Source organism: Marmota flaviventris, chromosome 1 (assembly GCF_047511675.1).
Source record: "Marmota flaviventris isolate mMarFla1 chromosome 1, mMarFla1.hap1, whole genome shotgun sequence".
NCBI classification, from domain to species: Eukaryota; Metazoa; Chordata; class Mammalia; order Rodentia; family Sciuridae; genus Marmota; species Marmota flaviventris.
Window position 1 is genome coordinate 104,528,470 of NC_092498.1, and position 27,073 is coordinate 104,555,542.

Below are 27,073 nucleotides of genomic sequence, written 5' to 3' on the forward strand. Positions count from 1 at the left end.
CTTCACTTCATCCCTGCCCAAGAAAGCCCAGTGGACTTTCCAACTGTACATCCCACTGTACATCACTGCCTGCTCAGGTTTTCCTCCTGGCCACAGTGGGATCCTGTAGCAGATCTCACCCCAGTCCCTTTGGCTGGTAGCCTATCCCACCAATAGGTTGTTGGCAATATCTATATCCTATAACCCTTTCTTCTTCTTCCTCTGCTCATGTGCTTTCCTCCATCTGAAAGGATAAGCCAATTGATGACCCCTAAACCAATTGATGACCTCCTATACATTCTGCAAAGCCCATAACAAATGATCCTATAACAGTGGTCCAGTTCACTTTTAGAATATAGCTCTGAGCCTTATTTTTTAAAGGGAACTGTTTTCCTTTTCCTCTTCTCCCTCTCCCCCTCCCTAAACTGGGGGCGGGGAACAAGATTACCTTGAGTTATCAGTGCTCCACTGCAAGGATTTGTCAGCCAGAGGATGTGGGACAAATTAACAAGTGAATCCTAACACACCATTAGGGTGCCCTGGGAACCCCTGTCAGCTCACACCTGGAATGTAGCCTTTGAATAGCTTTAAGGCCTCAGGGACTGTAGTCCCCTGTGCTTCTCCTTTGCTAGCAAAGCAATGGATCTTCTTTTTCCTTTTTTCTCAAAACCGTGTCCTCATTATTGAATTGGCATCGAGGACAAGGACTGAGTTTTTGGCTAAGATCCCACATTTTTACAGAGTTTGGGACACTTTCTGTCAGTCAAGTGGAAGTGAGTGCTCTATTCCATGAGACCTGAAATTTGACTGTAACATAGACCACCTAGCCCAACACAGGGGCCCTTGGAAACATGGCAGGTTATACAGAGTTGGACCATGAGGCCAGCATAAAGTGGCTTCTTGTATTTTATGGGTCTGGCAAAGTCCCACTCACTCTTCCAATGCTAGAAACAGATATCAGTTCTGCTAGAAGGCTCTCCCTGGGAGAGAAGGTCCTGTGTCCCTCCTGGGATGCCTCCTTTCTTGCACACTGGTAGGCGCCGCCCTCAGACTATCATCCTGGAGTTTCACACACAAGCAAACACACATTCACACACACAGCATGCTTCCAGAGTAGCCTGCAGAATGGGCCCAGCTTGTGTAGGCACATTCACCAACCTGGTGGATGTGAACTGGTAAACGTCTCTCACTAGAAGATATGGCTCACCCAGGACCTTTGGGCACATGTCCTAGAGTATGGGCAGGACCCTCCTCCCATAGGTCTGAGTAGGCACTTCCTCCAAGTTGTTTATGTATCAGAAGGGCAGCTACTCCTGCAAAGGAGGCTGTTGGAAATGCCTGACCACAGAAGGAGCAGGATCAGTGGAGGCAGAAGAACCAGCCTTTTCTGTGGCCCCTCTCAGCACAAAGGAAGGTGGCTCAGGGGACAAGGCCATGGTGTTCCAGGTCCAGGAAGAGTGGCTGTAATGGGGATGGCACTCCCAAGGGCAGGTCCTGTTCCTTCTGTGGATGCCACAAGCTGGATGGATCCTATCCAACCCACTGGGATGGGTAGAAAAGGAGGCTGGGTACATTGTGTCTGCCTGTGCCAAAGTGATGATCTGGACAATTCCAAGTAGACTTTGACAAACATTTAAAAACTTCCTGGGAATCTGCTGAACACTCCCCACCACCTCCCCTGCCTTCTTTCTCTCCTTGGCTATAGCACCAGGGACTAGGGTTATTTCAAGGTTCATTTCCAGGAGGCCGCAATTCTGTTGGTGACAGACACTGGGGGTGGGGTGTGGGTAACCCAGAAACTCTGCTACCAACCTCAAGAGATCTATATGTTCCACACCTCTGCTTTGCACCAGCCAGAAAGCTCATGGAAAGGTAGCAAAATCCTGAGATCCAGCACAAATCAGCCTCCCAGGGAAAGATAGCAGTCTCACAATTGGCAAGTGCAGCTGCACCCTTACAAATAAGGGTGCCAGTATAAGGCCACCCAACCATCTGGGTCCCTTCTTTCACAAGCTTCAGGCTCAGGCCTCTTGCAGGGCTGATGAACTCAGCTCCCTAGAATGGAAAGGTCATCTTCCTCATTCCATTCAGTCTTTAGAAAAATTAACTCACTAGCCCATTGCAGTGGCACATGCCTATAACCCCAGTGGTTCAGGAGGCTGAGATAGGAGGCTTGCAAGTTCACAGCAACTTAGCAAGACTCTTCCTCAAAATAAAATATAAAACTGGCTGGGGATACAGCTCAGTCGTTAAGCACCTCTGGGTTCAATTCATAGTATCCTGCCCTCAACAAAAAAGAAAGGAAGATATAACTAATTTTTATCCAGGACATTCTCTGTGCTAGATGCTGGGATGCAATCATGATTCTGCATAGAAATGTTTTTTCCAAACAAAGAAATTCTCATTTGCATTTGCCTGCCTTTGGATTTTTGCAAACTTACTCATTTTTCCCTTTCTTACATATGCATATACGTACAAGTGCATGGTTCTTCAGAAGTGTTTATAAAGTGACAATGCCTAATTCTAGGTATAATTATGAGCACATGTATATGTGACCATCCATGTGCTATGTAACATGTTATATATGTATGTACTTGACTCCTCCAAATCCTCAGGTTCCACGCCAAACAAGTATGTATGGATAAAAAATATTTTTTTAATTGCATCTATGATGAACTTACAGAGACTTTTTTTTTCTAGTCATTATTCCTAAGCAATATAGTATGAATATTTACATAATACTTACATTGTATTAGATATTAGAAGACTAGGGATGACTTAAAATATATGGTAGGGACCTGGCACTTTCATAATCTCAGGGACTCAGGAGGCAAAGGAAAGAAGATCAAAAGTTTGAAGCCAGCCTAGGCAACTTAGCAAGACATTGTCTCAAAATTAAAAATAAAAAAACAGGGCTGGGGATGTAGCCAGTGGTAGAGAATCCTTGGGATCAATCCCTAGAACTGAAGAAAAAAAAAAAAAAAAGAAAAGAAAAAAGATATGGGAGGGTATGTATAGGTTCTAAGCAGATGCCACACCATTTTACAGAAGGAACCAGAGCATCCACAGATGTTGATCCACAGGGGGTCCTGGGAACCAATCCCCATAAATACAGAAGGAAAACTGCAAACTAAAAGATGACAGGAGTTAAAAAGAATGCTTCTTTATCTAATTGGTATGGTCAGGCCAATGTGTCCCTTTTTTGAGGAGGAATCCTAATCTGGGGACACTAGGCATTTCTATTAATACCTGGAGGGCTCTAACCCAGTAGGTCCTGCCCAGTAACAAATAGTGAGGGACAAACTAAAATGTTAAAATCTGCGGATTGGGCTGGGGATGTGGCTCAAGCGGTAGCGTGCTCTCCTGGCATGCGTGTGGCCCGGGTTCGATCCTCGGCACCACATACAAACAAAGATGTTGTGTCCACCAAAAACTAAAAAATAAATATTAAAAAAAAAATCTCTCTCTCTTCCTCTCTCTCTCTCTCTCTCTTAAAAAAAAAAAAAAAATCTGTGGATCTCTCAACAACTCCAGTCATACACCCCTTCTTCACATCTCACCATCCCCACTCCTCCAAGTGTGTCTGGTCCAGTGGGGCGTTTTGAGAGGATGATGGCAACAGGTTTCAGAGAAAACTCCAGGGCATTTTACTGGCAGCTGGCCAACAATGTCACAGGGGACAGAGTTGGGAGAGGTGCATGAGAGAGCAGGGCCTGGGGACGGGGTCATGAGACATGCAAGCGGCACACAAACAGGTCCTATGCCCGGGCCAGCTTCACACCCACTTGTATCCAAGCCACCCCTGTGTTATCCTATCTGGAGCACTGCTCTGTACAGCTTAGAGCTGGGGGGAGATAGGCACACACCCCAGATTTGGCTGGGTGTACAATGGATTCTGAGTTCTACACTGGCCACAGGCTATCTCAGAGGGGGCATGCCCTATGTATGATGTGCCCCAGGCTCAGGATATAAACCCACTCATCCAGTCCAGGGACAGAACATGATGTTGATACACAATGGGGCTCTGGAAATGCTTCAACAAAGAAACGCATTTTGAATTAAAAAACAAATTCCCAAGACATATTTCTGGTGCACTATCATACTGAGGCTGAAATTTTCTCACTTCTGAGAGTGTTCCCCCAATACCATGCATAATACACACATTCTTATTTTGCTTAAGTTTAAAAGATATTTGAAGAAGATATGCAACTAATGCAAGATCACAGACACAGAGCCATCTGTAGCCCAGGAGCATTCGGTAGGGCTGGGAAATATGATAAGTGCAAAACTTCGGTTGGCAGTATATCATAATAACTTTTATAGGCTGATGTTCAAGAATAGTCCACTGGAATTGGGTAATGAAGTGAGATGAGAAATAAAATTAGAAAAACAAAGATTCCTCTAAGCCAAAAGCAAGCAAATAAATACACAATTGGCATGGTCAAAAAGTCTTGCATCTCATGTGGGGATCTTCCAAACTGGACTGCTCTATGATGGGTGTTAAGCGAAGGATGCCAACTCCTTGGGTTTTTCTGAACATGTTTTCTTTTCAACAGACTCCTAAAGGCACATTCACAGGCTGGCACTTTACTCTGACTCCATGAACCCGTCCCTGATGTTTGCTTTTAAATATATTTAGAAGCAGTCTGCTTTTCTTTTTTCATGTTCTTCATCTGGGTTGGGGAGTGGTGCAACATTTGCTAATTCACATGCCTGTTACTTGAGGGTCACCACTCAACAGGATGCATGCTTTAGCACCAAAGGGAAAGCAGACTCTATCACAGGCATGTAAACAGACACTGCATTCCTCTGCTTATTTACAAATTGTATATGTAAATAATCATATGCATTCAAAGCAATCAAGGGTCTCCATAAAAAATACATGGGGTCCATGTTCAGTACATGCTTTATCCCCATTATGAACATTCTCATTAAAAGTTAATAAAAAATTCAAAAGAAAAGAGAGCCAGGAACAGGAAGAAAAAGGAAAGATTAGTGGAAGCATTCTGTCATCTGTCAATCTTTAAAAGATGATAACCCTTTTTTAAACAAAGTAAAGAATTGCCTGGAAATACTCTATCTTCCTCTATCTTTTCTCCTTCCATTTCACTCACTGTGTCTCTGTCTCTATCCCTGTCTCTCAAGATATTCTTGGATCCTCCTTTTCTTCCTCTTTCTGGCAAACATTGACAATTTTTTGCCCTTTGAAACCTACTGAAATCCAAGGAGTCCAAACAGCACTAACGGAAACCATGTCCCCTCTCTTGAGCCTGTTCTGAAATCCTTCCATGTTCTCTGTCAACCCAAGAACATGCAAACGAACTGAAGCACCTCCTCCCAGCCCTCTCAAAGCCTCTGATCCACAGTTGAGAAGAGACAACATGATTAGAAACCAGGTCCCAGAATGACCCAACTCTATTCTCCAGAACAACAGGACACAAAATAAAATTAAAAAAATATAAAAGGTACTATCTTGACATAGTCAAATATTAACTGTTAATCACTTTCGCGGAAGGCAAAAGTCCTCAAAAGCATTTAAAATAGCACTTGTAAAACTGTTATGTGACAAGAATGTTCCAGAATTATACAGGAGTAATGGTGTACAACATTATGAGTGTACTAAATGCCAATTAATTGTTCACTTTAAAGTGGCTAATTTTATCTCATCTTAAAAACAAAACAAAACTACAACAACAAAAAACCCACAAACTATTTTGGAATAGTTTGGAAGCTGAGATATATCAAAAACTAACATGTCTTTCATGAAATATTTTATTATGGTTTTGTTTCTTTTCATTTATTTGAAAATATAATAGCTAAGTATCAGATAAGAAACAATAATAATTTACATCTTAAAGTTCAAAATTTCCTCAATTTTACCTATGCAAAGACAGATTAAATGAGTCATTTACTCAAATTCTTACAAATGTTTTCATTTTCAAGAAAAACATTTGCTTTGGGGGCTCTCATCTCCAACTTCAAGGAATTTAGGGATATTGTCCCCCAGCACACATTTCTGGAGTACACTGGCTGGGCTGGTAATGTGTTCAAAAGATAGGTACACTGAAGGCTCATGCTGGAGGGTCCCAGGTGGAAGACCTGGTAGATCCCTGCCCTTGAGAAGCCCAAAGTGTCCCTCACAGGACCCTGGACATACAGCCCCAGATACCTTCCCACTGCCACCCCCAGTACCTGTCCCCCAACTTTTTAAATCACAACACACTCCCAGAAGAATTAAGTCTCATCTGAATTCCCATTGAAATATTAATTATGTGAGTCAGTACTTAAATACCCATCACTTTCTTGGAGTGGGTGCAGTCATTTAAAGATGAGCACTTGAGGCAGAGCCAGTGTATAAGGGCCCTGTGCCTGGAAAGAGCAGGTTTCCCTGGCTCTCACCCACCGAGGGAGGGGGCTTGAGAGTGCTTCTCTGTCACCAACTCATGTTCTCTTCTATGGTCTGAATGTGCCCCTCAAAGTTTGTGTGCTGGAAATAATCCTGATACAATAGTGTTGAGGAGTAGGTCCTTTAAGATGTGTTTAGGCCATGGGGCTCTGACCTCATGAATGGATGAGCACTGTTTTCTCAGGAGTGAGTTCCTGATAAAAGGTAGAACTCAACATCTTCCATCTCCTCTCTCTTTTTCTCTGTCTCTCTCTCCTTCCCTCCATTTGATGCCTTCTGTCATATCATGACCCAATGAGAAGTTCCTCACCAGAAGTGGCTCCTCCATCTAGGACTTCCCAGATTCTAGAACTGCAAGCCAAATAAACTTCTGTTTATTATAATTACCCAGTCTGTAACATTATAGCAGCAGAACATAGACTTAAACATACACTGTGCTACTGTCTACATTATGACCATCAATGGTTTTCCACAGCTTATGACATCACCTTTCCTTTCGCTGCTTATGTTATTATGATTTTATGCAAAATGTTTCCTGAACCTCCATCAGGTCTGAACAGGTACCTGGGCTGCATGTTCTGGTCAGCTCTCCACAGGAACCAGGTTTAGTAGGAATTGCTTACTCTTTTGTACAGAAAATGATACCAAACCTCAGAGAGGGCCTGAGACCTGACTGAAATCATTCTGTTAAGAAGTATCAGAGCCAAGATGTGCGTGTATCTGGAATTTGACCAGGAAGAGATGACCATCAGGACAGGAATCACCAGATACCATCTTGTCTGCACTTCCCTGTCTGCTGGGGGGCAGTGTGGCATGTTGTGATGACAGGGCCTAGAGATGGGACTCAAATTCTGATGAGGACAATCTGTCAAAGTGCAATGGTCATTTAGATCTTCACCACCAGTTATAACCTAACAGAAAAAAAAAATGGTGGTACAATTAATTTCTACTGTTCTGGGTAATAGAGAAGCCTGAGGCAAGGAGAAAGTTAATTTGCAGCACTTGCCAAATACTGTGGTGAAAATACACCTGCACTGGCAGACCTCAAGCTGCTCAGGAGATGTCAACTGGCTCACAAAGTCCCTAGCATTCTAAAATCGGCTCTCTGCCCAGCAGGTGCTGGCAGGCCCTGGCTTGGGCACTCTTCCCCCTTACTTACTGTTTTTCATATTATTCAATAAAGGCTTCTTTAATTCACCTAGCTATTAATAAATCTAGAGGATGCTTCGGTTGCTTTCTGTTTGCTTACTAAGATGCAGGAGGGAATTTTATGTAGACAGCATTATGGTAACTGCATATGAACTAACAAGAAGTCAGAACATAATTCACACAATAACGATAATAGCAACCAAATCAACCACCATGCCTAAATCCATTTCATTAAGGCAGTTGGTTGCACCAAATAAATATACAATACTCAGACTTCTTCTCATCTATTATGAAACCACTTTGGTCTACCCTCTGTAACTTGACTGCCCATTCACACCACCATTCTGCCTCCTGGAGGCTTGGTGCTGACCTCACATTTATGGTCATCCCACCACTGCCTTCTGGGGCCTGCAAAAAAGCACTGGTCTGGCCAAACTTCCTCAGGTTTGGGTCCCACCACCACTCCCCTGCAGGTCCCTCCCTGATCATGGAGCATGTCCTGGTTTGTACCTGCCATAGAGTTGCACCAGCATGTCCTGGTCTCTGCACCCGCTAACTGACCATCCCAAACACTCTCTCTACCTGCCTTGAATTCCTAGTTAACCCTACTCATCCTTTAAGTATCTCTGACCTCCTAACAAATAGACAGTGAAGATCCACTGACCTAGTCTTCCAGTTTTCTCCCTGGAGCCTGGGCCCTGTGCGGGGATCCTGGGATCCCTCTGCGGCTGCTCTGCTGGCTACACTTCCATAGGGCAGGGCTGGGCCTCTCCGGGCTCCTGCTGGCCCAGCAGAGCACCAGGGAATGAGAGTGCTCAGTATACAGGTGTGGGCAATAGTGAGGTGTATCTAACACCAAAGATTTTTTTTTTTTTTTTCACATTTTAACTATAGAAAATTCCAAACAAAACAGAAGTAGGCAAAATGGCCCAGCCTCCCGGTGGCCTTGACCCAGCTCCCACTATTGGCAGCTCTCTGCCAGTTCTGTCAACGGCACTCACCCGACATGTTTTAATTAAACTTTTTAAATTTTGAAATCACTGTGGATTCACAGGCAGCTGTAAGCCATTACACAGGGATACTCTGTACCCTTAATCCAGACCCCCCCCCCAATACTAGCACCCTGTAAAATTACACTTGGATGATAATGTTGAGTTAGTGGAGTCACAGAATGTTCCAGCACCACAAGGATACCTCCTGCTACCCTTTCAGTTACTCCCATTTTCCCTCCTCCCCTGACCTGCTTAACCCTTACTAAAAAAATTAATCTGTTCTCCATTTCTATAATTTGGCTATGGGAAAAAATGCAATATAAATGAGATCATTCAGTGCATCAGCTTTTGGTATGGGCTCTTCTCAATAAGCCTAGTTCTCTGGAGAGCCATCCAGGTAGATGTGTGTATCAGTAATTCCTTTTGCCTGCTGAGCAGTATTCCATAGTAGTGATGTACTATCATCTGTTTAATCACTCACTTATTGAAGAACATCTAGATTGTTTCCCCACTTGGGCTATTTAAATAAAGCTACTATAAATATTTGTGAACAGGTTTTTTAAAACATTATTTTAGTTTTAGATGGACACAATCCCTTTATTTTATTTTTATATGGTGCTGAGGATCGAACCCAGTGACCCCTAAATGCGAGGCAAGCACTCTACCACTGAGCCACAACTCCAAACTTCCTCAGGTGAACAGGCTTTTATGTGAACATAAATCTATTTCTCTGGGATAAATGTCCAGGAATGCAATCACTTGGGTCATATGGTAGGTGCCTATTTAGTTTTTGTTTTTTATTAAGAAACTGCCCAACCGTTCTCCAAATTGATTGCATGGTTTAGCACTCCCACCAGCAGTATCTGAAGGATTGTTTCTCTACATCCTCATGAGCAATTGCTGTTGTCACTATTTTTATTTTAGCTGTTTAGATAGGTGTGTAGAGAGGACTCATTGTGGCTTTAATTTCCATTCCTTACCAGGTGTGGTTGTGGTGATACATGCCTATAATCCCAACTGATCAGGAGGCTGAGGCAGGAAGATCGAAAGTTTAAGGCCAGCCTCAACAATTTAGTGAGGACCTAAGCAACTCAGCAAGACCCTGTCTCAAAACATAAAAAGGGCTGGCGATGTGGCTCAGTGATTAAGCACCCCTGGGTTCAATCCCCAGTGCAAAAAAAAAAAAGAAAAAAAAATTGTATTCCTCTAATAGATAAAGACAAGGAGCATCTTTTCATGTGCTCAATTGCCGCCTATGCATCTTCTTTGGTGATGTGTCTCTTTATGTCTCTTGTCCACTTGTATTGTTTACTTTTTTTCTTTTTGAGTGGTAAAAGCTCTTTGTGTATTTTAGATGTTATTCCTTTCTTAGATGATTTGAAAATATTTCCTCCCAATCTATACTCTGTCTTTTTATCCTCTTCAAAGCTTCTTACCATAGTACAAGTTTTCAATTCTGATGAAGTCTAGTTTATCAGTTCTTCCTTTTATGGCTCATGCTTTTGATGTCAAGTGTCTCTCTCTCTCTCTCTCTCTCTCTCTCTCTCTCTCTCTCTCTCCCCCCCCCCCCTGTCTCTCTAATCTAACCCCGGATCCCAAAGGTTTTCTCCTACTTTTTTCTAAAATTGTTATAGTTTTGGATTTAAGTCAAAGATCCTTTTCAAGTTAATTTCAGCATAAACTGACATCCACCTGAGGTTCAGTACCTCATCTGAGGGTGTTCAATTGCCCCGGCACCTTTGTTGGAAGGTCGCCTCTGCTTTAACAACTTGCCTTTGCTCCTCTGTCGAAATCAGGTGGGCAAACTTGTGTAGATCTATCTGTGGGTTTTCCATTCTGTTCCACTGATCTATGTGTCTGTGCCTTCACCAACACCAGTCTTGACCACAATAGCAATCTAAGCCTTCAAATTAGGAAAGTCCTCCCTTCCCATTAATTCTTCAAAATTGTTTTGGCTACTCTAGTTCCTATCAATTTTTTCTTTCTCTCACTTATTTTCTCTATTGTTTCTCCTTTCAGTATTATTCATTTCTGCTTGCTTTGAATATCTCCTTCCTTGAGTTTACTCTGCTCTGCTTTTTCTAGGCATTGGAAATAAGAGTTTCAACTATTCATTTCAGACTCTCTTTTGCAATGTATAGAGGTACTGCTATAAATTTTCCTCCCTGCACTGCTTTGGCTATATCCCATAAATTTTGATGTTTTACTTTTGTTTTTATTCAATTCAACATGTTTTTGTATTTTCCCTTGAGACTTCCTCTCTCTTTGACCCATAGAATATTCATAAGGATATTACTTCATTTCTAAGTATTTTTTAAAAATGTGTTTGAATTGCTCTAATGTATGCCCCATCTCAAAATATTTTTTTTTCACAAATGTTAATCAAACCAATAACTTAAAATGTATATTTTAGGATTGAGACAGGTAACTAATCAAGATATATATTTTTCTTTTTTATATCAGGTTGTGCCTGTAATATTTGCAGCACTTTTATCATTTTAAATATTCTCTTTCCTAATTTTGGATTTATAATTTTTGTTCATTTATTTAAAAAACAAAAATTATTAAAAAATATTAAAATATTTTAAAAAAGATTTTCATGTTACTTCCTTTCCTGATTTCTGGTTTAATTCCATTATGGTTAAAGAATATGCTCTGCATGGTTTTAATCCAGTCTATAGACTACTCTGGGTCCCTTAACCCAATATTCCTGACTAGTCAACATTTTCCTCCTTACCTTTCAGTTTTTTGTTTTTTTTTAATATTTGTTTTATATGTTGGCTAGGATTTTCAGCTGTACTTAATAGAAAGAATAGGAAAAAGTAAGTCTAATTTGCCCTGCAGGAAGCACAGCCTCCCATCAATGATATTTTAAAACAAAATCACATGCTGCATAGTAACATTTCAGTTAATAGTGAACTGCAAATACAATGGTGACTCTAGGATTATATTGACTGGCAATGTCATAGCCATCTTGGTTTGTGTGATACACTCTATGATGTTCACACAACACCTAAATTTCCTAAGACACATTCTTCAGAAGATTTCCTCACCATTAATTAAGACTGGAACTTCATTCATATGCACATCACTGTTTAGCTGTAAATGACACACGACCAGGAGTTACTATAGACATATAGAGGATAATATGTGAGGACCACAGAGTGGTTAGGATGGTAGGTATTAGAACAGAGGTGGAGGTTCATAGGGTTCACCAAGTATTTGAGTCATAGTCATCCATGACTAAGATCTGCCATGTGCTCTTTCAGTCATGACATCTGTCAGTGGCTGACTCACTGGTCAAGCTGACTGGTCTGGATTCAGGCTTTACTATTGCCTAGTTACATGGCTCAGACAATTTCCTCAACTCCTTTGTGTCAGTTTCTTTATCTGTAAAATGAGGATAACAGTAAGAGTGACCCTTATACCATTTACAAATTAAAGCAAACCATCCTATAAAAAACAGAGGGTAAGTCCTGAACTTAATCCTTTTCAGTGGAGTCCAGTGACTTTGTTTGACTTTGCAGAGTAGGTGGTATCCTCAGGCAAGCTCAGGGGCTCAAGGACCAAAGCATCCATTAAGCCAATGTTATGTGTCTCTGTACTTCTTGGGAACTAATATGAAGTCAACCTTTCCTGGGAACTTTTGAGTAAAAACCTCAGAAGATTCATTATTCTTATGGTGTCTGCTTCTATATTTAAAAGCAAAGCCCCATTTCTTCCCTGTGAATATTTGCACAGGATGCATGGACTGCGCTGAAATCCACCACATGGTGTGCAGGGCCCCATCCTACTCACATGAGGAGACACACTGCCCATCTTTAGGCAGAAACAATCAAGTTGGCATATATCTGCCAGCTCCGAGGCACGTTCCTATTTCCTAGGTCTTTCTTGAGTTTAGTGGAGACTCAAAATTCTCTTAATGCTCAAAGAATGATTCCAGAGGATCATGAGCTGCTAATGAGCTTGAAATCTTTTTCTAATATCTTCTTTCCTCAAGTTCATGACTCACCTTCCACTGCTAGTCATCTGTGCATTTTGAATGAACCTGGTATTGGTGCTGCAGGAAATAATTCAGGCCAGAGAGCTGTGGGTTCTAGTTCAAATTCACTATATAAGTTCAATTTAGGGATCAACTGTGGTTGATTCAATGAGATGAAAGTGACTATGTAGGGTGAAAGAGAACACTTCTCTCTTGACCTCTACCTAAATTATAAACATAAAAAAGGATACACGTGTGGCCTTACATGTGTGAGTCCAATGCGCTAGAATGCATATTTAAACACTCATCCACACTCATCTGGGTGTAATGAACATATAATGAAGCAGAAATGTAGCAATGTGTGAGCACTTTTTCTTACATTAAATTTCAGTCATGCCTGCTGAGATAGTTTAATTGCTATATTCTGTGGATAACGGAAGCATTGCCCTTTCATTAAATTAAACAGAGATTTGGTTTCTTCTAGACAAAGAGGGAAAGGAGAACCAGCTATCATTGCTGCAGCTGCTCCTGGGTATGGAGCTAGAATTAAATATAATTTAATTGTCCTCATTCCCAAACAATATGTCCAATAACCATGAAAAAGGCCCCTTGCTTACCCTCACCAGGGTAGAAAAGCAGCTGCATAAACAATCTAAAGTCACACAGAGAGAGGCAACTTTTAAATTTACATGAAACTCTAGGTAACATTCTCTCTCTTCCTGCTCGACTTTACCCCATCCTGGGCTCCCAAAGCACCTGTATAACTGCCTAAGAGGAGTGCTGAGTAGGCACCCTTAATGCCTGTCCCACAGATGGTTCCTCCATGGGCCAACTGTGCAGATGAACACAACACAGAATACTGAAGGTCCACCAGAAAGACCCAGGAGAAAGGACGAAACATTGACCAGCAGAAGCAGCCATGAAAGGTGTGCATAGACAGAAAGCAGGGGCAACAGCATCTAGAGATTTCTATGCAGGAGAATGCAGGCAGAGACCTTCCTCTTTGCTAGGACCAACTTCCTCTGGAAAGGAGGATGGGCATTCTGGCTTCTTCTTTCCAAATCCACGCTGGCCAGTAAAGCTAGCACTCATTAAGATTAAAGCACCCATGCTAAACTGCCAATAGACTCACCTGACCGTGCTTCAGTGGAGGATGGGAGTGTTGAACAGGAGCACTCCTGCAGGATGCCAGGAAGCAATCTGATGTTGTATTGTTGCCATACCCAAGAGCGCATTTATAACTACAGCCCAAGACCTTCCCTGGTAAGACTCATCGTCACGCAAGCTTTTTAGATTTGACCTCAATGGTAGTACCTCTACCTAAGAGTTGTCTTTTGAGAAATGGCACTCGTGAATGTGGTATCATAGCTGCCTCATTCTCCAACACCCAAAGCAGGGAGAATTCTTACCCCGTCCTCCTTTGTGCAGACTGGCGGGGCTGCTCCTCTGAGGCTCAGGCGGGCTGAATGGAGGGTAGCGTGGAGGTGTTTTCACTGGAAAAGAGAGCGCAGCAGGGGCATGTCACTCTCCTCCTTGTGGTGGCAAGTTGTACACAGCTAATGTGCTTCTTTCTTACCATATGGTGTTTCTGGAGACACAGGAAATGCTGGGGTCGAACATACGGACTCCTTGGTATTTAAAATCCTACCGTTGATCATGTCGAGGTCTGGGGGATATGCAGTGATCATCGTCTGAAATAGGCATGGGAAGGAGAATATAAGAATGGGGAGTCAGGGGAAAGTCCTCTGCACACAGCTGCAGCTCTCCAGGATGGTTGGTGGATCTAAGTCCTCATCTGAGAGAGAGGACAGGAGAAGGAAACCAGCATCCCCCCCTGCAGCCATAGACATGGGGAAGAGCGTTCATGTTTAATAGAACCGTCAGGTATCTTATGGTCCATCGTATTAATACAGTATTATACAGCATATTGAAGAAGTTGATAGAGTCTGCAATAGCAAGGGGAAATGTGCATTGTGGCGCTGACTGAAAGTTAATCCTTAACTAGGGTACATCCATAGATAAGTAAAACTACACAACAAGCTAAACACACAGCACAGAAAAACGGCTGGGAAGAAATATTCCAAATATCAAAATGGGTTTGTTTGTGAATTAAGACTACAAATGACCTTTTCTTCCTGAATATTCTGTAGGTTTCAACTTTTTCCAACTTGAGAAGAAATAAAGAGGGTTGGCTGACCTGTCCTACTCTGATTCTGATCAGAAGCCTTAACTATACCTTCCAGAAGAACAGGAGATGCTCCTGTTGGTGGACCCTCTTGGAGACATAATCCTGAAGGTTCTAGATGGAGCATTTGGGGCCCTGTGTGGCGGCCCAGAAGTCTTCTGTGCTGTCCACCCATGGAGTCCAGCCAAGGCCATGACTGTCCTATCTCCAGCCCTCTCAACCCACCTACGGGCTTCATACCTGGAGCCACTCTACATCAGAATGTAGAGGCTCAGGTGACCTGTGTGAGGCAGCCTGCATGTAGTCATCACTGGGTGTATAAGGATCCCCACCCAGGCTGTCTGACCACACACCTGTGTACCCAATCAAACCACCTGCCTTGTAGCTGAGGAATGGTGACTGTGAGAGAAGGTGGGTGCAAGAGGTTTATGTAGCTGTGTTCAGGGGCTAAGCACTGCTGTTGTCCTGAGCCCTAGGACAGAAAGTCAGTAGGAAGGAACTGAGATGGGGACGGGGCCCAGCACACACCTCTTTGATGTCTGCTGGAGAGGGAAACGGCTCCAGGCTTGAGGCTGAGTCCATGCCAGCCTTTCCCCATCCACACTTGGAGAAGGACAGCTGGCTTCCAGCATCATTATCATACTGTCCAAGGCTCAGTTTCCGGAGTCTTCCACCCAGGGGATCATCACTGGAGGGGCCTGTAAGGAGAGAACAAGTGGGCTATAGGGGACTTCTGTCATATTGAAGCACAGAGACCCTTGATTAAAACCTGATTTTAAAATTTTCATTGCTGTTTAGCAGTGCTAGGGGCAGACACCAGGGCTGATGCAGACAGATTTAAAACCCTAAGACTCTCAGGGTGAGTCAGCAGCCCCTGAAGCACACAGCTCACAGAAGCCAGTATACTCTTTCCAGAAGAGCTTGTGAGGGGGAAAACACTAGGGCTAACCCTGCAGTGCCGGGACAGACACAGCTGAGCTCAGAGGGAGCCTGCCAGATGTCTCCCTGGGTGCCCCAGACCAAGAGCTCTGATGACCACACATCTGTGGTGACTCCAGGCAGAAGGTGGCCCTACCATGGTCGTTTGAATCATCACAATGAGAAATTCTGGAGGGGAGTATACCCTGATCATAGCACCAACAATAAATGTTCTAATGCCTTGTAAATGTTCACACCAGAAATACTACAGACATTTATTCCACAGATGCCCATGGTCCTTGCTCTTGATTAAATCTGATTCTGCTTATGTTGGGGGGAATAGGATGGGGCTGGAATCTGTTGCTTTAAAAAAAAAATCTCTTCCTGGGGATTCTTATAATTGGGCAGCTGGGGAAATCTTATGCAAGCTGTGAAGATGATAATGTTTCACGTTATGATAGTCTCAAAATTCACACCCAACTAAGATTCCCCTAGAGTTCAGATGTGAGCTAAGAATACAAAGTACATCTTTAAGTTAGCTGTAGGACCCCCCTTTCTTATGGGTAAAAGGAGCACAATGTATGCTCTTTTTTCCTCCCTCAAACTGCATGAGAATGAAAGAAAGTGAAATGCTGTACCTGTAAATCCTATTCCCATGACAGTCCCTGGACTGGGAGCATAGTAGCCCTGGTCCTCATTCTCTGGCCCTCCACAGGACACAAGATTACAGGCCAGGAAGGATAGTACACTTGCCCCAGAGAGGGCTATGGATTTGACCCTCAACATGCATCTGTGGCAGTGCAGAGAGGGCTATAGGGAAAGGCCAACATCAGCGAAGGCTGGCCCCACAACCTGACATGGCTCAGTTCAGACACAGGAGGGTACCCCTAAAGCAATCAAGGGACAGATGGTAGCCATGGGCATTAGTGATGGACAGGAAGTGCTAGGGCCACAGACAAGTGACTGACCCTGATCCTCTCCCAGGGAATGGAAGCCATGTCACTGACTCAAAGCTTCTATGTAGATGACACTGAGTAGTGATGGGAAACGGTTCCATCCAACACAACCTACCTGCAGCCTGCGCTGGGGACTCAGCCACACTTTTCTGGCATCTACAGTCTACTCACAGCCTAGAAACTCGGAGTTCACAAGGCTCTGAGCCTCCCAGAGCAGCAGTGCTTCTGTTCAACTTGCAAGATAAGCTCACTGTTCTATCACACACGGACGGCAATGTACGTCACTGCATAAAGCTCTTGGAAAGTTGTGCCAGGTGAGGCCAGTTGTTCCCTTTCACCTGGGGAAGGCAGCCTGGGAGCTTAATGGCCCTGACCTCCACCCTTCTGGTCTGACATTTGAAGACAATTTGCCCTAGAAACCAAGGACCCATTTGAGCCAGTTCAAAACCAGCCAGCATGGCCTGTAGGTGCACTCCAAAGGCCCTCCTCTGTCAGGTACGTCCAGGTGGAAACAGTGCTCAAGAAGGAATGTGCAGCTCTAAACCATGAACCTCAAGGTGGGAGGCTAGGACATTTTTTTTTTTTTTTGTAAAGAACTATCTTAAAGTTTCCTTTAACAATTTTGCTTCAGAGCACTGGGGACTTGGGTCTGTGCATCAGCCAAGATGGAACTGAAAGTGGCTTCTGTACTGGGCTATTCAACCTCCCTTAGACAAGTCTCTGAAACAAGCTTTCATGAGCTGACCCAGGAATGGCCCTGCTCAACACAGATTTGCAATCGCTTCTCTTATTTCCTCTCTCTAGGCACAGATTAAGATAACAAATAGAATTGTCTTCATTCAAAAATATCTCCAGGACAAAGTTCTTACTCTAAAACTCCACTTCCAGTGCCTATGCTAAAATGTGGGAGATGGACTCTGGTTAAAAACTGAGTTACACATTGCTTTCCTCAGATGGATCAATATTTCTCAATATCTTGCTGCTATGACATTCAAAAGGGGGAAGATAGTCCTGTGGGAAGGTGGCAATAGGACAACTCCACGTCTGCTGCCAGAAAGGGGTTTCACAAATGCAAAAAGAAGAAAGGGATCAGGCTGGGGATATAGCTCAGTTGGTAGAGTGCTTGCCTTGCATGCACAAGGCTCTGGGTTCGATCCCCAGCACCATGAGGAGAAAAAAAAAAGAGAGAGAGAGAAAGGAGGAAGAGATCAAGGACCCTCTAGAGCACCAGCACAGGGTCTGTGTGCAAGGACTGCAGTGAGCAGGTCTCCAGGCTGTAGGCACACAAGACCCTCAAGCCCCAATCTCCGGGATAACTCGTATCTCACCTTCCACCTGGACTGGAATCCCCTGAAATGGGATGGTGGAAAGGCCAGGAAGAATGAGGCACTGTGAGACAGAGTTTATGACACAGCAACAAGGCTAGGGTGTATCGGCCTCTGCCCCAGGGGTTCCAATGGAAAGAAACCCAAAGGGAAGGCAAGGTATATACAGTAGCACCTCATTCACACACTTCTACATGCAGACTCTCACACTCACTCTCTCACACACCTGCTCCATCCACTGACACTGACCTGGGCTGTGTGGGCTGTGCACACTCGTGGTCCCTGACAGTTGAGGGTCAGGTTCTCAGTTCTCAACATGAGGAGGAGAGGATCGCATATCCCCCACCCTGACTTCTGCAGACCTGAACTTCTGGTGCTACAAGTTCTTCCCAGCTGAGGGCTGCCAGTGTGCAAGGTGCCAGGTTCCCTACTGGACAAGAAGCTTCATTTTACAGGAGCGGGTTCCTGGCTAGCTCCAGGGACTAGCAAGGCCGATGTGGCCCAAGGCTTCCTGTTTACACTGAAAGATGCCCTCACTCCTTAAGTCTCCTGGGCTGACTGTACCCTCACTAGGATCTGAGTGACCCCACAGCAGTGGGCATGGACTAGACCCTGGGTGTTTACAGGGGCCCACATGTGATATCAATAGAAGGGTGGGAGAGAGCCCTCCCCCACAGCAGGTGCACATGTCTAATTTCAGGGCACTGCTGATTGAACCTGAGCCAAGCTCTCTCTCACACAGCCACAGCATGGCCTTCCATTCCCAGGTAGGGCAGAGGTGAGAGCAATCAGAGCATTACCACCTTATGCTCTGGTACCTAGGGGGCTCTGTGGAGGCCAGTTGCTGTAGAGAAACTTCTGGGGGCACTTCATTTGCTTCCTCTGGCACTCTGCCTAGCAGGTTCACCTCTCCACAAAAGGTCTACTGTAAATAGCAAGTGTTTTATCTCTGGACTGTTGCCTCCTTTGAAGGGTTCTCAGTTTCATTTCTTCTTTCTTTCTTTCTTTTTTTTTTTTTTTTCTGTAATGGGAATTGAACCCAGGGACTCTTTACCACTGAACTACATCCCCCAATCCCCCAACTCCCCCTGCCTTGCCTTTTTATTTTTTTTTAAGACAGGCTATGTTAAAAGTTGCCAAGGCAGGCCTTGAACTTGCAATCCTTCTAACTCAGCCTCCTGAGTCAGTGGGATCAAAGGTGTGGGACACCATCCCTGGATTCTCAGTTTCATTTTTGAGGACAGATAAAGGGGTAAACCACCTGTTCCAGGTAGGTGTAAACAAGGATCTAATCATACTCAGCTCCAAAATTCATTTATGCTGAGATGCCCTGAGGCCTTGATGTGTTTGTTAAATTGTGAGTCTAGAAAGGGATGAGGAGGTGGGAGTTGAACTGGTGACCCTGTGTCCCAGCTTAAGAGCCTGGGCTGAGAGGTGCTTACTCCTCAGCTGTACCTAGAAGAGCCCACGGTGGTTGGCCAAACACACTCTTCCTGCCCTACCCTCTCTTGCAGAGTGGCTGTGTGTGTGTGTGTGTGTGTGTGTGTATGTGATGCTGGGGATTGAACCCAGGGCCTCGTGCATGCTAGGCAAGCACTCTACAAACTAAGCTATAACCCCAGCCCCCATAATGACTTCTTTCTGATTGTAAAATTAATGTACGTCATTGCAGACAATTTGGAAAATACATAAAAATACTTGGAAGCAGATCAAGCTCCTTGGAACCGCGGAGACTGGCGGAACCCTGTGAACAGCCCTGCATCTCCAGAAGACACACAACTTGTTCATTTCTTTTTCTACTCTGAGGCTCGGCTCATGAGTGTTCCCAGAGAAAGTAATTCAATCGTTCCAGTCTATAAATCACACCTTCTCATTAGCATGAAATCACTCACATGTGAAGTGGACAACATCTTCCTGTCCCCACCTCAGCCTCACTGTTACTACTACCCACTGCCCCTCTGCTTGCCTGCCCTCTTAAGGGCTGCCCTGAGTCTGGAGGGACCTCCAGAGGCCACCCCACCACATCTTCTCTGGCCTTGAGCTCCTAGCAAGTAACTTTCCCTTCACTGCTAACTGTATACTACATGCTCCAAAAATGAGCTCAGGGCTTCTGATAGAACTGACTGTGACCTTGGAAGACTGGCCATTTGAGCAATGAACTACTTAATGAGTTGATGATAGAATAATTGAAAACTACTCTCTGAACTATGCCAGAACATCCACGCCATGACTGGTCACAACTAATTTCTCCTTTTCGGTTAAGAAATCCAATCTAGGGAAAGAAAAGTTTTAATGAGAGTAGGGATTGCTGGACGCTCTATAGTGTGGCTGTCACCTCCAGGAACTGGGTAGACAAGGGGATGAATAGAGCTGAACTTGCTCAAGGGAGCCTCTGCAAGGTTTCCCCTCTCTGAAAGTTCCCCTTTGAAGAACAACCAAGAAAAATAGGGGCAAAACCCAAGCTCCGGCACAGAGACCTTTACAGGCCAATGGCCTCCTCCAGAACCCTGGGCTGGCAAACCTGCACCTGCCGGGCCCACCTGGCTCCCTTCCCCCTTGCCTGCCTTGGACTCAGGTGCTGTAGAGAACTGCACCTGCCTCCCTGCTGGTTCCCAGCCAGGGAAAATGAAACCTAACCCTTCTCTGATGGTTACAAAGGTCTTAAGTGCTTGCTATAGACACTAGAGGCCATTTTGGACCCCACTGAACACAGACCATGGTGACCAGTAACTTCATCCACAGGTGTTATTCCAGGGACTCTCCATGCCTCTGGGGTCCACAAGGAGGGAGGGGCAGGCAGCAGCTCTGTACGTACAGAAAGGTTCGTCCTCCCTTGTCTCAGTTGCATGCTCTCTCTATTATCAGCTATGGCTGTATGACTGAATGCCACCCACCTCCCTGGCCAGTCCCTCCCTGAGTATTCAGCAGTCCTCATACAGGACTCCTTTCCTCCAGACACCAGATACTACACACTCAGGATCCACCCAACCACAAGCTATTCAACAGGACACATGTCCCCAGGAGTGCCCCTTCATTGCCACTCCCAGAGACAAGCACACTTCCTCATGTGAGTGGTTTCATTGTAATTTATGGGTGGGGCAGGGGTCAAGGCAGAGCATGGCCCAGCCTGGAGCCATGCAGGTGTCACTGCAGACCCTGCCAAGCCATGAGCTGAGACTATGATGGGGCACAGAAAGACCAGGAGCCTTGGAGATAAGGCAAGGTTGTGACTTAGGTCACGTGTTGGGGGAAAGCAGTATAGACAGTGCAGGAGCAAGACAAAGACAGCTTTGGCCCCAGACTTATCCAAACTATGGGGCACCTCAACCAAGGCCACCATGACAGTTTTCACAATAAGGAGATAAAGCCTCAGGTTCCCTGTCTAGGAACATTGGCAGGCCTGGTAGGAAGGAGCTGCATCACCTGCAGAGCCCTAGAGTTGGAGATTCAGGTCAGGATGGTCAGGTACTATGCTAATCACTTATATGCAGGACTGAATTCAGCCTAACCTGGGGGCCTGCACTGTCATTGATGTCTCACTAATTGTGATAAATGTGGGAAACATGGGAGGGGGCATTCTCAGATCTTAGCTAGAAAATTACATTTTAAGAAGAAACACCCCACAAAGCTCCTGACAATTCTGCAACTAAATTCAGTGAGCTTCCCAAATATGTGAGCTCATCAAGTGGACAACACCTCCCTCAGAGATCACTCAGGAGCACCTGGTTTCCTTGAACTGTGCTATGCACGTGTTCCTGTGGACATATGACCTTTCTGAGCACACAGCAGATCCTGGGCCCTTAGACTCTCCACTGGGAGGTGGCAAGGGGGAAGGACAGGAAGGAGGAGGGCTAAGTGCCTAGGAGCTGACACCATGTGGCCCTTCCTGACACTTCACATCACCAATTCCCCCATACTGCCGAGTCACCTTGTCCCCTCAGTGTTGAGGAAAGAGAGCCACCATGCACAGTGGGAGGCAGTTCATAGGGGATATTGACCACTCACTGTCCTCTACATTCTACAACAGGGTCACAAATTCTGGTCTTATCAGACCATTGGAGGGAATTGCTCTGGCATCCACAAGACATGGGTCAGATCTCCAGGTGACTGGGACACACGCCTGAGTTGGGACACATGCCTGAGTTGAAAACCACAAATATAACACTGGGGTTCTCATGAGTGTCACATGTAAGATCCCGCAGCTCAGGCCTCACCCCTTCCCTAGGAAGTCAGGGCCTCCAGAGTCAGGACGTCATGGTCAGCATTTTATAAAATTCCTGGGTGTTTCCAACTGGTAACCAAACCACAGAAGGTCTCCGTGGATTCACACTAGAGTTATTAGGGAGCCTTTAAAATAGTTCTGACACCCAGGCGATCTGCCTGGCCAATTCACTCTGCCTCTCTCTGGAGGCAGAGGCAGGCCTCCTCTGACATTTTTGGCATCTGCATTCTTGAAGCTCCCTCGTTGATTCTGGCTTCTTGCTTGCAGCCAGGGAAACAAATCCCTGCTCTAAAGAATGAATGGAATCTACTGTTTTAGCAAAGCTTCAGTATATAAAACACCATTAAAACACTAGAGGTTAAATGTCCTTATCATGGGCACGCACACGCAGACACACACAAAGAAGTATTTGAGGAGATGGATATGTTAATTTGCTCCACCTCAGTGATCATTTCATCATTTGTGGTTATTTGTCTCAAAACATCATGTTGAAGATCTTATATATATACAATAACAAATTAATTCACAAATAAGGGGGGAAAAAAAGATGGAAACTTATGGCATCCTAAAACATGGCCTGTTTTAAAACATGACCTTTGTTTTCTCTCTGGGCCACTGGAAGATAAAGTATGGTAAGCTGTTGATTGATCTTTATAGGATCAAATATGAACCAAGTCTGGCATCACACAGGCATGCACAGTGGGTTTTGGAAACTTTGGAAACTTCCATGCATTTCTAGAAGTGAAAACCAAGAAAGACCAAAGACTTTCTGGCTAGTTGGAGGCCTCCTGATTTCAGCTCCTTCAAATAAACATATGCATCTTTTAGAAAGTGAAGAAGAAAGGACTGGTATAACAAGGAAAGTTCAAACACTATTCTTAAATGCTCCCAGAAGTGGCTCCAAGAATTCAGTTCTTGCAAATCAAAACAGGAATTGGTCATCAGCCCCCTTCACCTACAGGGTGTATTCTTTAAGAGCAGTTATCCACAGTGTAACCAGGTAGAAAATTACTGGCCTGATAAATGAGGTATTAAGACAGTGAAAAGAGCTTTCCCCATGCAGGGCTACCTCCCTCTGCCACGATCCTTCTGGATTTCTAACCCTGGTCCTGAGAGGTGGGGGGGAGGGGTGCTCCCACAAAGGTACAACAAGGTAGGGAGGAAGGCAATTCTATTTTTTTTTTTTTTAAGATTTTGAAATTGAAGATGCTTTCCATTGGGAAACACGGTGTGCTTGGTTGGATAACATCATTTTTTTCTAAAAATAAATATTTAAAAAGGAAATTATATCTCCAAACCCAGGAAGCATACCCAAATCCCACCAGCAATGCTCCCATGTTTAATAAGACACATGTAATTCAGAGTACAGGTGTAAAGAGCTGCACCCCTAACCTGAAGACCCCACCAACAGGGTTTTAGTACCGGGCTTCAATTACTTTCTGTTCATTTGAATCTGTTCGCTTTTTGAATTACCTTCCCTACTACCTACCTGAATTTCATGATCTGTCTCTATGACTGTCCTTAGGAGGGGACACAAGAGCTGGTTTCAGGGCACGGGAGTGGGGTTGGGGGCTGCACTGGAGGTAGAGGAGGCCATAGGTCCCAGCGATTCACTGAGTGAGGATCAGCGGCTCATGTGACTTCTGGGAGGCCATGGGAGAAATGGTTCCCAGTTCTCTACCCACATGAGCAGTTGGGAATGCATGGAGGGGGAAGGCAAGGCCTTGGTGTGAGGCGATATATCAAGCCATGATGCAGAGAACATGTGGCATGATCAGAAATGAGACTGTGCTACCATGTCACCAAGCATATTGAGTTGGCACAACCTCTCCATTGTGATGGAGAGAGGATTTTATCACCGTCATCATGGGATTCAATAAACTGGCAGGTCTCCCTGATTGAAGGAGGTGATCCTCCTAGGGCAAGGGCCCCACACAGGATCAAACAGACCAGCACGTTTCTACCACACAGAAGTGTGGAGCTTTTGGAGACCAGCTGTCCACAGGGGAGGCCTGGCATGTTCCAAAGTGACTTGTAAACATCTGAGAAGCAGCTCCTCAACAAGTTCATCGCCAGCTGCACCATGAGTCAGCAACTCTATTCCCAGAGATAAGAACCAAAGAACTACAAACAGGTGTTCAAAAAAATAGTGGTGTGCCTATGTTCACAGCACCACTGTTCCCAACAGCCAAAAGGAGCATATAACCCAAATGCCATTAACAGATGAAGGGGTAAACAGTATCTGTATCATGGAAATTTTTTCAGCCATGAACAAGAATGAATCTCTGATGGACACAGATGAGCCTTGAAAACATCATGCCAAGTAAAAGAAGCCACAAAGCAGGGCCACATAACCTTCAACTGAATTTATATGAGAAGTCCAGAACTGGTCAGTCCAGAGACAGAAAGTGGATTAGTGGTGGCCAGGGTTTATGGGTGAGGAGATGCAGACAGAGCAGGTTTGCTAATGGCTAAAAGGTCTCCATTTAGGGGGACAGATATGTTCTGGAACTATATAGTGGTGATGGTCATACAATTATGTGGATGTGCTTAATGGGTGTTTTGCCATAATAAAAAATACAAAATAAAATAAATCTGAGGAGTGATTTTTGTTTTCTAGGGTGAGTCAGACCAAAAGTTTTCAGTTTAAAATGCATATTATTTTATTTAAATTACATTTTTTTGCAGTTTTAAAAGGATAGTATGCCTTTATTTTATTTATTTTTGTATGTGGTGCTAAGGATCGAATACAGTGCCTCACCCATGCTAGGCAAGTGCTCTGCCACTGAGCTGCAGCCCTAGCCCCATTTAAATTATTTTTTAATTTGTCCTTTAACATTAGTGTTGGGGTGTCAGATTTATTTTTTAATGTGAGTCAAAGTAGTTTATATTAACTATGATTTTCATTTCAGAAGAGTAAAGATGACTTTATAAAATATTTGATATAGAAACACAATTTTGGGTCTAACAAGTTGAGAGACCACTGCTGTGGCCAACCTGGAAGACATGTCCTGTAGGCTCCATATACCTCTCCTATACTTCGATGTCTTGCCCCTGACCATGCAGGGATTTCCTCACAGTACTTGTCTAGGTAACAGCATACAGCACCCAAATCTGCCTGCTATGCAGGAGGGTCCTTGGGGTAAAGAGAAATAATTAACTCTCATATTTGTTTATGCAAGAAAAAAAAGTACTGTCATTTCTGCACATATATGGGTTTCACCATGGACTCAATCAACTTCTGTTGGATATATCTGAAAATGTAGACTTTTTTCTTATCAACATTCCTTCAGCAATACAGAATGACAACAATGCACACAGTATGAGACGTTAAAAGCAATCTCAAGGTCACTAAAAGTATACAGGAAGACTGAGTAGGTTCCATGCAAATACTACACCGTTTTACAAGGGATTGAGCCTCTCTGCAGGGGTCCTAGAAGCCATCCCCCATGGATACTTAGATATGACTGCCATTGCAACACTGGTTTCTCAGCACCGGGGGTGTATTTCTCATTCTAAAACATTTTTCAGATTGGCAATGCACAGAGCTCTCTGTAGTGCAGTCAAATGACTCCATTATTAAATATGCACTCACACATGTATAGCCTGTCAATATTCACAGTTTATTAAAATGCCAGATTCGAAGATCAGGGAGGACAGTGGCCAGTCCTAACCTCTGGGCAAGGAAACTCTTCTTAAAACTTTTCAGGCAATAAATATGCCATCCTCAAACACATCCAGGAAGCTCATTAGTAGAAAAAAAGAAGAGGGGGGGGGAAAAAAAAAGAGCCTCTTTTACCATGGTAACAAATACTGAGCAAGGGTCCTTCATAGAAATAGGCCAATGACCTTGGCTGTGGCTTATTCAACCAGATGAATGTATCCAGTGACACTCATCAGAAGATGAGCAGGCAAGATCCTAGTCCTACCTGTTCAGGACCCTGTGGCTTGCCCTCTAGGAAGAGCCACACTCTTGGACACCAAGCTGGGTTTTGTGGCAGGGTCTGTCTGCCTCTCTGGCCTCATTCCCTGCTATCCCCACCTGGTAGTGGAGGTTCAGCAATGAGAGTCCCCAACCCACTACACTGTCCATTCTACCCTGCATTGCCTCTGCCTCTCCTCCAGCATCTGCCTGGCCTGGATCCCCTCCACTCAGCTAGGTTGCAAAAGTCCCATGGTATGCCCCCACACCTCCCTTGACTTGCTCAGTAAAGGCAGTGATACCCCAGTGTTAGTGCCGCGGGACTGTGTGTGTGTGTCCTCTTCCATGCATCTGTTGGCCTCTTATTCCTGCCATCAAAGCTTGCAAGGCAGGCACGTGGCACCACTTGCTGAGCTCTGAGAGCTCCTCCAGGGCTCACATGTGGTGCCTTTGGTTGGACTTTAATCATAACCAAATCAGTAATTAGAACCTGGCACCCTTCGTTACTCTAAACTGTCTTCTATGTAAATAGGGCATCTGATTTGTGCTGATGCTAATGAAGCAGACGCCCTTGTCTGAGGAATGTTGAAAACACCAGCAGGAAGGCCCAGGAGTATCTGCAAGAACAAGTGCCTGCCAGGTTCCTGTCAGCGGAGGGCTGAGGTTGATGTAAGATGAATAAAATATTTTGACAACATGAAGCCAGAAGCCCTTAAGGTATGGAAAAAAAAAACAGCTGGCTTTTGCCATCCGTGGAATCGTAAATTTCACAGGCTGAGTCACAGCTCTTGTTATTCAGGTATCATCAATTGAAATCTCCCCACTTGAAGGATATGATCCAAGAAACCCACCCACATGCAAGCTGGAGTGAGGCTGGGAGCCTGGTGGGCTGGGTGGGAGGATGGGCATGACAGCAGCATCCAGGGGGCTTCTCACCGAAGCACAGCCAGGGTGAGGGAGCCGCCCTGGCTGGCAGTTGGTCACCTAGAGACAGTAAAATGCTGCCAAATCCAACTCCCTGCACTTTTCAAAGGGAT

The 27,073-nt window shown here is 44.6% G+C and overlaps 1 protein-coding gene across 3 annotated transcripts in view; it reads right to left on the bottom strand.

The window, feature by feature from the left end:
* Positions 1–27,073, bottom strand: part of Tns3 (tensin 3) — a 266,434-nt gene that overhangs the window by 47,600 nt on the left and 191,761 nt on the right. For all 3 annotated transcript variants that reach the window (XM_071614592.1, XM_027938365.2, XM_071614583.1), the window contains exons 18-20: positions 15,222–15,391; positions 14,085–14,199; positions 13,918–14,001 (exon numbers count right to left, since the gene is read on the bottom strand). In XM_071614592.1, the coding sequence (XP_071470693.1) occupies positions 13,918–14,001; positions 14,085–14,199; positions 15,222–15,391 (369 nt within the window). The remainder of the gene's footprint in view (positions 1–13,917; positions 14,002–14,084; positions 14,200–15,221; positions 15,392–27,073) is intronic.